The sequence below is a fragment of the Protopterus annectens genome, chromosome 10.part0 (assembly GCF_019279795.1).
Source record: "Protopterus annectens isolate FY-2018-M chromosome 10.part0, PAN1.0, whole genome shotgun sequence".
NCBI classification, from domain to species: Eukaryota; Metazoa; Chordata; order Ceratodontiformes; family Protopteridae; genus Protopterus; species Protopterus annectens.
The window spans coordinates 1,814,096,437-1,814,108,597 of NC_056744.1; the positions used below are offsets into that span (position 1 = coordinate 1,814,096,437).

Below are 12,161 nucleotides of genomic sequence, written 5' to 3' on the forward strand. Positions count from 1 at the left end.
AGGACCGAGCCTTGTGGGACACCACTTGCGACTGGTTTAGAGTCGGACCTGGAGCCCGCTATTCTTAACATGTGAGTTCTGTCTGTAAGCCAGTTGGCAACCCATCTCGTGATGTAGGGGTTTATGTTCAAGCTGGTGAGTTTTTCTGTAATACCAGAGTGGGGAATGGTGTCGAAAACCTTGGCGAGGTCAAGGTAGGCTGTGTGAACCACCTTGCCCTCATCTATGGCCCTGGTGACTGTCTCGAAGAAGTCAACCAGGTATAGTAGGCATGATCTGCTCTTAAAGCAGAACTGGGTCGGGTCAAGTGTTTGGAGGTTCCCAATGTCTTTGTTAATGAGTTCCATGATGATGCGCTCCACAGCCTTGCAGACCAGACTAGTCAGGCTTATGGGGCGATAGCTACCAGGGTCAGTTGTGGCCCCTCCTTTGTGGAGAGGAATAACCGTTGCTGTGTACCATTCTATGGGCATGTAGCTTGTGGAGAGGCTGAGGTTAAACAGCGTGTTTAGGTGGGGGATTAGTTCGTTCTGTAGTTTGTGCAAAACACAGCCTGGGACACCATCTGGCCCCACTGATGCTGTGTTTTTGGCTTCTGAAAGGGCTTTCACCTGTGCGTCTGTGATTTCTCGGACACTACACTTTTCCGGTATTGCTGTGGGCCCTTTTGGGGGAGAGAGGGGGGTGAAGTTTGTACTGAATCTGCCAGGATGTTGGCAATATCAGCAAGTTCAGTACATTTTGTGCTATTTTGCACTAGTTCAGTGCATACCTGCAAGTTGCCACTTAGACACTTAACACAGCTAAAGAAGGCTTTGTGGTTATCTTTTGAATCCTTGGATATTTTTCTTTCAAAGTTAGCCCTGGATAATTTTATGAGGGACCTTAGTGTCTTACTGATACTGATCAGGGATGTCTTTCCTTCTTGGGATTTGCTTTTTTTCTGAACTAGTTTCCTCCTCCTATTGTATAGCGTGTTTATGGCAGGGGTCTTCCAAACTGGTTTCCTTCTCTTAGAGGAGTGAGTCTTGGTTTTGCTAGGGATGGTATGATTCATGCATCCTTGTAGGTGCTCATACAGTGCATTTGTAAAGGTTTCTGAATCTTGGGCAGCTTCATCCTTTAGCGTGGGGGCTGTGAAACTTACCACCTCTGTTTTAAATAAGGTGAAGTTTGCTTTAGAAAAGTTTTTTTTACTGTTTCCTTTGTTGGGGGTGGTGGTGGGGTGTCAACATCCAGAGTGATTAGTTTATGGTCTGATCTAACCAGAGACGGGTAGATCTCCGGTGTGGAACACCTGTCGCCCATGTTGGTGATGACCAGGTCCAATATGTTTTCACCTCTGGTACGGGAGTTTACCAGCTGATCCAGGGCATTTGAGTTGATGAATTCCAGGAAGTGTTGGGCCTGGGAGTTTGTACTCGAGTAGTTTTCCCAGTTAATGGTAGGGTAACTGAAATCGCCCAATATCAGGGTGTAAGGTAGGACCTTCATGTTTTCCAGTGTCCCCAGAAAGGTGGAGTGGTGGTCCTGGGTCATGGAGGATGATCTGTAGCAGGCCACAATTTGCATTTCAAATATGCCCGATGTTAGTTGCACATCGATCTCAGAGGTATCATGCTGTGCCACTAATCTGGAGGTGTCGGTATCCTTGATGAGTATGGATACACCCCCTCCCTTTGTGTTTCGGTCCGTGTTCTGTAGTGGAAATGTGTGGTATGAGTTGTAACCCGGTAGTGCTGGGGTGCTCTCTGGAGCCTTGTACCAGGTTTCAGTTACTGCACAGATGTCGACGTTCTCTATACTGAGTGCTTCGAGCTCGTGCATTTTTAGATTTAAACTCCTGGCGTTGAGTAGCATAACCCTCAGTTTTTTGTTACTTGTGCTGTTTACGGAAGTGAGTTTGACTTTTGAGCCTTGCCTAAAAAAGGCGCTATGGGGGCAGCAAGAGCCTTGGCCAGTATTCAAAAGCCTAGGGGTGACAGGTGCAAGCCGTCTCTTGCGAAGCAACGTGGCTTGTCGAGCAAGTCGTCCCAGGCTGACACACACTGGATCCCCTTTGGATGACACCAGAAGCTTAGCCAATTGTTGAAATTGATAATTTTTTCCTTATACTGAGGTATCATTCTTAGTGAGGGCAGAATGCTACCCAGGGTCAGGGTCATACCAGCCTGGACTACATGATCAGAGAGCTCTTCCATGTCTCTTTTTATGTAGTCCAGGGAGGTACATCTCAGGTCATTCACACCAACATAAACAATGACAGAGTCATATTTGTACTTGTTCTGGATTAATCTGAGTGCTTGTGTTATGTGGCGGATTCTGGTTCCCGACAGGCAGCTAACAGTAACCTTCTGCTTGTCCAGCCTAGTGAGTGGGACGTCAGTGTGCCTGACTATAGCGTCACCTATTACTAGTGTGTTAGGTATGCTATTTCGCCTTAAGGGCTGTGACTGTGTGGCACACTGATTTTGTGTTTTATGTGTTGACTGGTTTGTGACGGGAGGTGCAGGTTTTTTGGGTATCTGCTTTGGGGGTCTCTAATGCTTTTGCAGGTTTTTATTTAGAGCCTCCAAGTATGATTTTGTGTATTTATGTGTATTTTTTGCCAGTGCTGTTTTAGTAGGTCTGTGTGTGGCTGGAGGTGTTAACCTTCCCCTCCTGACTGTCTGTTCCAGTCTTGGGTGGAGACTGCTTAGCCTCCAGTTTGGCTGTATAATTGCATCTCTCACATATGTTAGTGTTTTGTGGTAGGAGGAGAGGGTTGACTGTGTACATGAGGCAGCTGTAACATTGCCTCAGGATACCCAGATTCACCAGCTGGACTGGAGAGTACACCTGAAATTGCCCTTTGGTCATGCCTGAATAGTAGGGTGAGCAGCTTCGTTGGTAAGGGGTGAATAAAGAGCCTTTCCCTGCTGGGCAATCAGTGTCAGGGTATATTAGTGCTTGCTATTAGGTCGGAGCAAGTGCTGGGCTGTAAGATGCTTTTTGAGTGCTTAGGTTGAGAGTTAGACTAGTTTCAAGGGAAAAACTGAAGAGGAGACTTAGTGGAGCCGGGAATAATTTAACCGTAGCTAACCAGCACTGCCCGGTGTGCAAAACCGTGCAAATGCGTTTTTTTATAGTACGGAAATGAAAGAGATAAAAATTAGCCCAAAATGGCCAATAAACTATTAACTTCTGGGCTGGAACCACTCCTCCAGGGACAGATAGGCTGCTCAAAGCTCCCCTCTCTCACAGGTGAACAGAGAAACTTCCTTCTTTCCAAGTAAAGTATGGGCAACTCAAAAACTAGAGTCACAGCCCTGAATTCAGCACTAGCCTGAAAACTGGAATACACTAGCTTAGAAAGGCCGGAAACAAAGAATTTTTTTTTTTGAAAAGATAAGGCAAAAACAGTAAAAAATACACTTAAACAGCTTTAAATGACTACAAATTATCAGAAAAGGCTATCACACTTTAGTGTGTAGCCTACAACAGTTAAAAAGTTGTTTTTTGTTTAAATAATTTGTTTAAAAGTGCAGGCAGTCAATTAAGTATGACATGTGAAACAAACAAGCTTTTAAATCACAATAAACGCTGGAAAATTAGCGTTTAGGCGGAAAACAGTTAAGTACAGCAAGAAAGCACAGAAAACTGATACTTAATCACTCCAAAGTCTCTCTTCTAAGCTAGAATGCTTGTATCAGTTTAAGGCTTTCTAGTGCTACCCAGTAGGTTAGTTACAGGAAAGATGGGAAACAAGCGCAGATGTGTTTTTTTAAACCAGAAAGTTGAAAGAGATGGACAAACTGTCCAAATGGTCAATAAACTACAATTTCTGGGCCAAGAACCACTCCTCTCATGGTAGATAGGCTACCTAATGCTTACCACTCCCCACTGATGAGCTAGAAGGCTTTCCTCCAACACAGAAAGGCTTGTGGGGCTCAGAAGCTTACCAACAGTCCTGGATACAGCAACTCTGTGTCTAGACTAGGCTAGTTACAGGAAAGGTGGGAAACAAGCACAGGTGCAGCTTTTAAACCAGAACATTGAAAGAGATGGGAAAAAACTGCCCAAACGGCCAATAGCTACAATTTCTGGGCCAGGAACCACTCCTCTTGTGGTAGATAGGCTACCTAATGCTTACCACTCCCAAAGATAAGCTAGAAGGCTTCCCTCCAACACAGAAAGGCTTGGGGGGCTCTGTAGCTTACAAAGAGTCCTGGATACAGCAAATCTGTACCTGGACTAGACTAGTTACAGGAAAGGCAGGGACCAAACACAAAACGGGCTTTTAAACCAGAAAGTAGAAAGAGATGGAAAAACTGCCCAAATGGCCAATGAACTACAATTTATTGGCCAAAATCCACTCTTCCCATGGTAGATAGGCTACCTAGTGCTTACCACTCCCACTGATAAACTAGAAGGCTTCCCTCCAACACAGAAAGGCTTGGGGGGCTCTGTAGCTTACAAAGAGTCCTGGATACAGCAAATCTGTACCTGGACTAGACTAGTTACAGGAAAGGCGGGGAACAAGTACAAACGCAGGCTTTTAAGCTAGCAAGTTGAAAGAGATGGAAAACTGCACAAACGGCCAAATAAACTACAATTTCTGGACCAAAACTCACTCTTCCTGTGTAGGATAGGCTACCTAGTGCTTACCACTCCCACTGATAAGCTAGAAGGCTTCCCTCAAACACAAAAAGGCTTGGGGGGCTCAGAAGCTTACTAACAACCCTGGACAAAGCAACTCTGTAACTGGACTAAGCTAGTTATAGGAAAGGCGGGAAACAGGTGCAAGTGTGGCTTTCAAACCAGAAAGTTGAAAGAAATGGAAAAAAACTGCTCAAACAGCCAATAGCTACAATTTCTGGGCCAGGGACAACTCCTCTTGTGGTAGATAGGCTACCTGATGCTTACCACTTCCACTGATAAGCTAGAAAGCTTCCCTCCAACATGGAAAGGCTTGGGGAGCTCATTAGCTTACAAAGAGTCTTGGATACAGCAAATCTGTATCTGGACTAGACTAGTAACATGAAAGGCAGGAAACAAGCGCAAACACAGGCTTTTAAATCAGAAGGTTGAAAGAGATGGAAAAGCTTCCCAAACGGCCAATAAACTACAATTTCTGGGCCAGAAACCACTCCTCCTGTGGTAGATAGGTTACCTAGTGCTGACCACTCCCACTGATAAGCTAGAAGGCTTCTCTCCAACACAGAAGGGCTGGTCTTATAGTGCTTTCTGTGTTCAGTGGACTACCATCGATGTAGTAATTCATGGGAACTGGGTTTTTCCCCAAAGGGGATGACTACACATTTTTTGGCACTGAACTTAAGGCAATGGTTCTGACACCAGTCATTGGTCTCAGTGAGGCCTTTCTGTAGGATGTCAACATCACTTGGAGAGTTAATGATGGCTCCCAACTTGCAGTCGTCTGAGAATTTTGTCAGCCAGAGTCCCTTCGTGTTGGTCTGGACTTCTGAGAAGTAGATACCACACAGGAGAGGACCCAGGACCGATATCTGTGGGACTCCACTCATGACAGGTCAGCAGTCTGACTTGGAGTCAGCTACTTTCACACTGTGGGTTCTATCTGTGAGCCAGTTTCCAACCCACCTAGTGATATAGGGGTTGACGCCTAGCTTAGTACATTTTTCTATGATTCCTGAGTGGGGAATGGTATCAAAGGCCTTGGCCAGGTCAAGGTAGGCTATATGAACCCACCTTGAGTTCATCCACAGCTCTGGTGACTGACGCAAAGTCGTCGACCAAGTTGAGAAGGCATGATCTACCCTTCACAAAACCAAACTGTGTGGGATCCAGAGTTTGGAGATTCCCTACATCCTTGTTTATTAGGTCTATGATGATATATTCCATACCTTTGCATATCAAACTTGTCAGGCTAATGGGGCGATAGTTCCCAGGGTCTGTAGTCGCTCCTCCTTTGTGGAGAGGGATGACTATAGCAGTGCACCATTCGGTAGGGACAAAGCCTGAGGTGAGGCTGTTATTGAACAGGGCACACTGGTGAGGTGCCAGTTCACTTTGTAGCTCATGTAGAACACAGCCAGGGATAGAGTCAGGTCCCACAGAGCTGTATTTTTGGCCTTGGACAGTGCTGTTTTAACCTCTGCAGCAGTAATACTGGGTGCCTGGCCATCTACTGGTAGTATGACTCTTCCTTTGGGGGGGGGGTAAAGTTGGCACTGAATCTGACGGCCAGTATATTGGCAATATCTGTTGGCTCTGTATAGGAGATACCACTGTGCAGTAGCTCAGAGCAAATCTGGGTAATGCCGTGGAGATTTTTTACATAACTATAGAAGGCCTTGTGGTTGACTTTACTATCTGCTGCAATTCTGTTTTCATAGCTAGCTTTAGAGGATTTAATGAGGGACCTCAGCTTTTTGTTGAGGCTGATAAGGGAGTTTTTCCAGTCATGGGACTTCACCTTATTCCGCATCAATTTCCGTCTCCTGTAAAATATATAAGTATTCCACCTAACTAATACCCCTTGCTCCTCCAAAACTTGGAGATAATTGGAATTAGGGTGCAGTGGACAAATCACCCTTAATTTGCTCTTTTTTAAGACTGAATGGTGAAAAGGAATGAAGTAGGACTTTTTGTTTAGGCCTGTTTTGCTATTTCAAATAAAAATTTGCAGAAATCTTTAAGTGGAATATTTCAGGTCTGTTAGTCATTGTGGGCATGGATAACATCTAGCTGACCACAATGTATTACTTTTCCTTGTAAAGAACTCATTATAAAGACAACCTTTACATTTCACCCTATCAGGAAGAAGAAAGATAAACAATGCCACTTGACCCTGCCAGCACTTTAGAAAATCTGAATTGACTTCATTACAGGGGATGTTATGACCGTGCTAGGGCTACCTCATGCACTCGTACCTTAAACAACCCTTGTCATAATAAACAGGCGCCATAGCAGGATGTTTAATGAAATCATAAGTTGGTGACTAGATCTGTGAAGATGGTCTGAATGAGCTACATTGTGAAAAACAGCAATTATCCAAAATGGCTACACCCTTTCCCACTAGAGCAATGCTCTCAGAGTTGGTTAAAATAACTATGTGATTTACCTGCATTAAAGAAAACCTTGGAATTTCTAATTTGAACATCTACTGTAATGTTTCAGATTTTCCACCTCTTCCAAATGAACTCTGCAGCTGAAATTTGAAAAAAATCACCCTTTATCTATTCTTCATCCTTCAAGTGGGAATATACTAGCAGTAAGAAGACAAGCAGCATACTCTGGAGAAGTGCATTAACTATACTGCTGTTGTACTCATTTTGCAATTTGTCCTGGGAATGTGGAAAACAGTAAGGCTTTTATTATCCACATGATTTTGTCATGATGTACGGTTACACAGCATTTCAGGTGGGATCATGACATGTGCCATGGATTCATGGACATAGTGCCCTCATGAAGAAATCCCTTCAAGGAGCGACATGGCTTCCCAGCACAGCACACACTGCCTTCTTGTTATCCTCTCAACACCACCATCGTGCTACCTTCTTTTGTTTAAACACCAGTTTCTGCCCCTCTCAAGAGTAAACTTCAGCTCAAATCTTCCCCATGCTCTTTATGACACCTGGACAACAAAATCCCCATGATTCGGTGTCATCACAGGAGAAAAAAGCTTCTCAAAAATGATCACTGTCAACTGGAACCATCCCCTGCAGGACATCAGAAGAATCACCAACTACAAAGACTTTTAGCAAAGGTTACACAAACATCTAGACACCATATATAAATATATTTGCTTTACAGGTAAAAACTAAGGGCGTCTAACCTCCACAAAAAAATACTCACAATGTCACCTGCAGGATCTAAAGTTATGGGGTTGGGAGGGTGGCCTAATGGTTAAGGTATTTGCCTTACAAACACAAGGTACAGGGTTTGAGTCTCACAAGGGACAATTGGCTAGGCTTAAAATGGCTCGCAAGGGCAGTTAGCTTAGTACTAATCTATGAACCTACGAACCTATTGATAAGTACATAACTTATATAAACCATGGGCTGTTCTTTCCATCTGTCTCGACAGATGAGACAGAGTCCCCAGCAACCACAATTCCTATATAGCCTCATAGAATGACACCTTTAACTCACTCAAGCCTAAAACACCTTTTTGTATATTTCCAGTTTACACTCATACCTCCTTATGGCTTGCAGAATTTTTTTGGGGATTTGTCTTCTTTAACAAAGTGACTTAAGAGCTAATCATAGGCAGTACCGGAAAGGGCAAGGTCTTATTAATAAAATGGCACCAAGACTGAGAATCTAGAATGTCCTGAAGTGAAGAAATTTATCTTTTGTTTCCCACTTATTACTCATATTTTACTGAGGTGTAGTGAAGCACCAATATGGGAGACAAGACAATTCACTGAGAACACTGGTTTATATCACTGTATACTGGAAACATTGCTAGTTGTTTGTTAGTAATTATGAAAATAAGTAATATTTCCATATGTAATTAACACCTCAAAACCAAGTGACTTAAACTGTTGACATTAGGTGAAACCTTAGGTGTTACTGAAAACTGTCTTTAATATTTGCACTATAGTCTGCACATCTTGGGAGATATCTAGTAATATCCATTGCAAATTATACAATCAAAGATAAGTTTTCATATTTCTGTAAATATCTCAATAAGCATGCACTTCATTTCTTGTTGTCATGTGAAAGCTTATGTCTGGTTAAAAAAATGTTCTAACAATACAGGTTTAGGTTGTACAGTTTTCAAACATGAAAATTTGTGAAAGTTTAGAAAAATAATTTGGGCCCTTACGTTTTTTTTAAGTTTATTTTTCAGAAATGCTCTGAAATGCAAGAGGTACATAGGCAGCCAGAGGTGTGACATTCTATGCCACACAGGTGTTAACAGGTATGATGGAACCAAAGGTTGCTATGCATCTGCAAATCAAATCCAGGTAATGCTTGACAAAGGTATGCCTACTATACCAAGTCCATCATCTGACAATGAAGGTATGAAAAAGGAAGAGGAAGGAGACACAGATCTAGTGCACTGTGTTTTTAGTATGTGTGACAGAGGCAGTCCCTTGGCACTGCAAACAAATGAAATACAATCTGAGAGCCATCTAGATTTGGAATCCCAGTTTGGTTGGTACTGTAATGCTGAGGTGAGCACATGTAAGATCATGATGCCTATAACAGCATGCAAAAGAAAATGTCAGGTTACCATACAAAACTTCAGTGTGTTAATAAATCCTGCAACATGCGTAACAAGTTAAGTGAATGATTAATTAGGTAACCTGTGTTACCGTTTCCTAGCAATTACCTTGGCCTAAAGGGGAGCAAACCATTACCCCAGGTTTAAGAAACTTTCTTTGAGTTGAGGTGGCCTACAAGACTAAACCACACAAGTCACAGTTAATTAGGTCAAAAAGATGTATGGATCTTAAGGATGGCTCCAATTGCAAGGACAAAGTCAGGAATCTAGAATGCATAAAATGTACATAGGATGCTGGAAACGTTGGCTACTTGCACAAGGACCCCCCCACCCCCCATTTCATAAATGTTTCTTCCACTCGTACTTCCTTCAGATATGTCATACTAGAGATGCCCACTCAACAGAAAAAAAATCATGCTGATCTCATAGTAAGAGGTTTGTGCAGTAGTAGAACTGTTGTGCCCCCCCCCCCACAAGCCTATCAGATAACTCACGGAAGAGGCAGGAATATGGGTCATAAGTTACATAGGTTTGCACAGGTAGTTACTAGGCATGTGGTCTGGTAGACCATGAATGAGCCATTCCAAATTCCCAATTGTCCTAAAGCACAACTTGTTAAGTGACTCGCCCAAGGTCACATAGCACGGCAAATAAAGGCTAAGGAAATGAAACCCTGTACCACATGAAGTAGTTTATTAAGAGGTCATATCCTTAATCCTCTGCCAGACTGTCATCACGTTCGCAGTCAGTAACCTCACTATTACCCCTGTGCGGAGCCCCTACGATCAGTCTTTTCCCCTTCCTTACCGGATAAACTTCCATGACCACCGACTGCAATCTTCTTCCCTGGGAATGGCAGGAGGTAACAGCTTGCTCTAGACTGAAGCAGTTCCAGACTTCTTTTGTGTCTGCTTGAAGCCTCAAGTTTCTGTGAGAAAAAAAAAGAAAATCACGTTATTATTTAGCACAATCCCATATTTCTAATGGACAGAAATGGATGGTTTAGGCAGAGGCTGCTGTAGCATTAGTAAAGACCATGCTGCTCTGAAAGAGAATGTTAAACTTGTAAGGTTTACTAAGTGCAGAGTAACATGTTTGATTTTTATTCTGAGTAACAGCCAAGGCATGGTCAGCTGGCTGGGCCTGGTCCAGACACAGGGTGCATGCGGATTGCCCCTAACAGTATTCACCCCTCTTGAGAGTTCTTCCTTTTTTAGAGAGGGTACCAACTTATGCAAGACTTGCTTTACAGGGCTGTTTGTGGTTCAGAACCATATATTTAAGTATATGCATTTTTATCAACATTAAAACCCATCAGTGTCACAACCACTGACAAATCAGAAACCCAATCAACAACAGTCATGATACTTGATTCTCAAACCATCGATAAGTACAGTAAACAAAAACAGTGGAAATATGCATCACCTTAGATGTGCTACTGCACTGTATGCAACATGATGCTCACAAACCCAGTACCACTACCTACAACACAGTGCACACATTCACACCACCCACAGGCATGCTGTTTATTAAAATACATGCCGCTCACAAACCTAGTACAGTTACCTATAACACAGTGCATACATTCACACCGCACACAAACACACTGTTTATTAAAATACATGCCACCCAGTACCATTCCGTACAACACAGTGCATACATTCATACCGCACACAAACATGCTGTTTACTAAAATACATGCAGACCACAGACCCAGTACTTTTACCTACAATACAGTGCATACATTCACACTGCACACAGACATGCTGTTTATTAAAACACATGCTGCCCACAAACCTAGTACAGTTACCTACAATACAGTGCACATATTCACGCCACACACAGACATGCTGTTTACTAAAATATATGCAGACCACAAAATCAGTACCTTTACCTACAACACAGTGCATACATTCACAACTGCACACATACATGCTGTTTACTAAATTACATGCCGCAGAAAATAAGAATGCATAGTAACAGAGGAGGTGGCCTTTCTCCATACTAAAAGAAACTATCCCATTCAAGTCTAGAAACAATGTAGCAGCTAGCTCAACTTGTCAATCAAGTTCTTTGGTAAACTACTAAAGACCATATTACCCCCTATTTTGTTGTCAATCAAGTTCTTTGGTAAACTACTAAAGACCATATTACCCCCTATTTTGTTTTCAAAGACCTGCCCCCCCAAAAAAAAAGTATTACTCACACATCATCTCTATACAGTGGATATAAAATGTTTACACACCCCTGTTAAAATGCCAGGTTTTTGTGATATAAAAAAAATGAGACCACAATGAATCATTTCAAAACTTTTCCCACTTTTAATGTGACCTATAACCTGTACAATTCAATTGAAAAACAAGCAAATCTGTTAGAGGAAAAAATATAAAAAATAAAAAAAGTACAATACTTTGGTTGCATAAATGCGCACACCCTTAAACTAATGCTTTGTTGTGTGTGCACACCCTTAAACTAATACTTTGTTGAAGTACCTTTTGATTTAGTTACAGCATTCATCTTATCTGTTAAGGACAAACACTGGGTCATTCTATCTGTTAAAAACAAACACTGGATCATCCTAACTGTTCAGAACAAACACACGGTCATCCTAACTGTTAAGAACAAACACTAGGTAACACAGAGGGTCAAAGTAGTTTACATCAGCTTGTCGTCATTTATAAACGAGATCAGTTGAAAGTACCAGACCTGTGGTATAACTTCAACTCAGACACTTTAAACTTTCTGACAAACTGAGTTTTTACAGCACCCACAACATCCAGCAGCTGATATGCATATGGTATTGCAAAATGTCACTCACTAAACTACAAATACCAAAAGAATAATTTTACTGCATGTTCAGAAAGTGACAGAAATAAAATCAGAACATCTGCAGGAAAAGGAAGTGAACATGCTGTGCAGAGGTCCCCAGTGCATACCACAATCACACTGGTATTAAATTAGATGCA

General features: G+C 42.4%; 1 protein-coding gene across 7 annotated transcripts in view; it reads right to left on the minus strand.

Moving 5' to 3' along the window:
- Positions 1-12,161, minus strand: part of LOC122814053 (RING finger protein 112-like) — a 590,764-nt gene that overhangs the window by 97,210 nt on the left and 481,393 nt on the right. For all 7 annotated transcript variants that reach the window (XM_044086656.1, XM_044086657.1, XM_044086659.1 and 4 more), the window contains one exon: positions 10,003-10,123. In XM_044086656.1, coding sequence (XP_043942591.1) covers positions 10,003-10,123 — 121 coding nt within the window. The remainder of the gene's footprint in view (positions 1-10,002; positions 10,124-12,161) is intronic.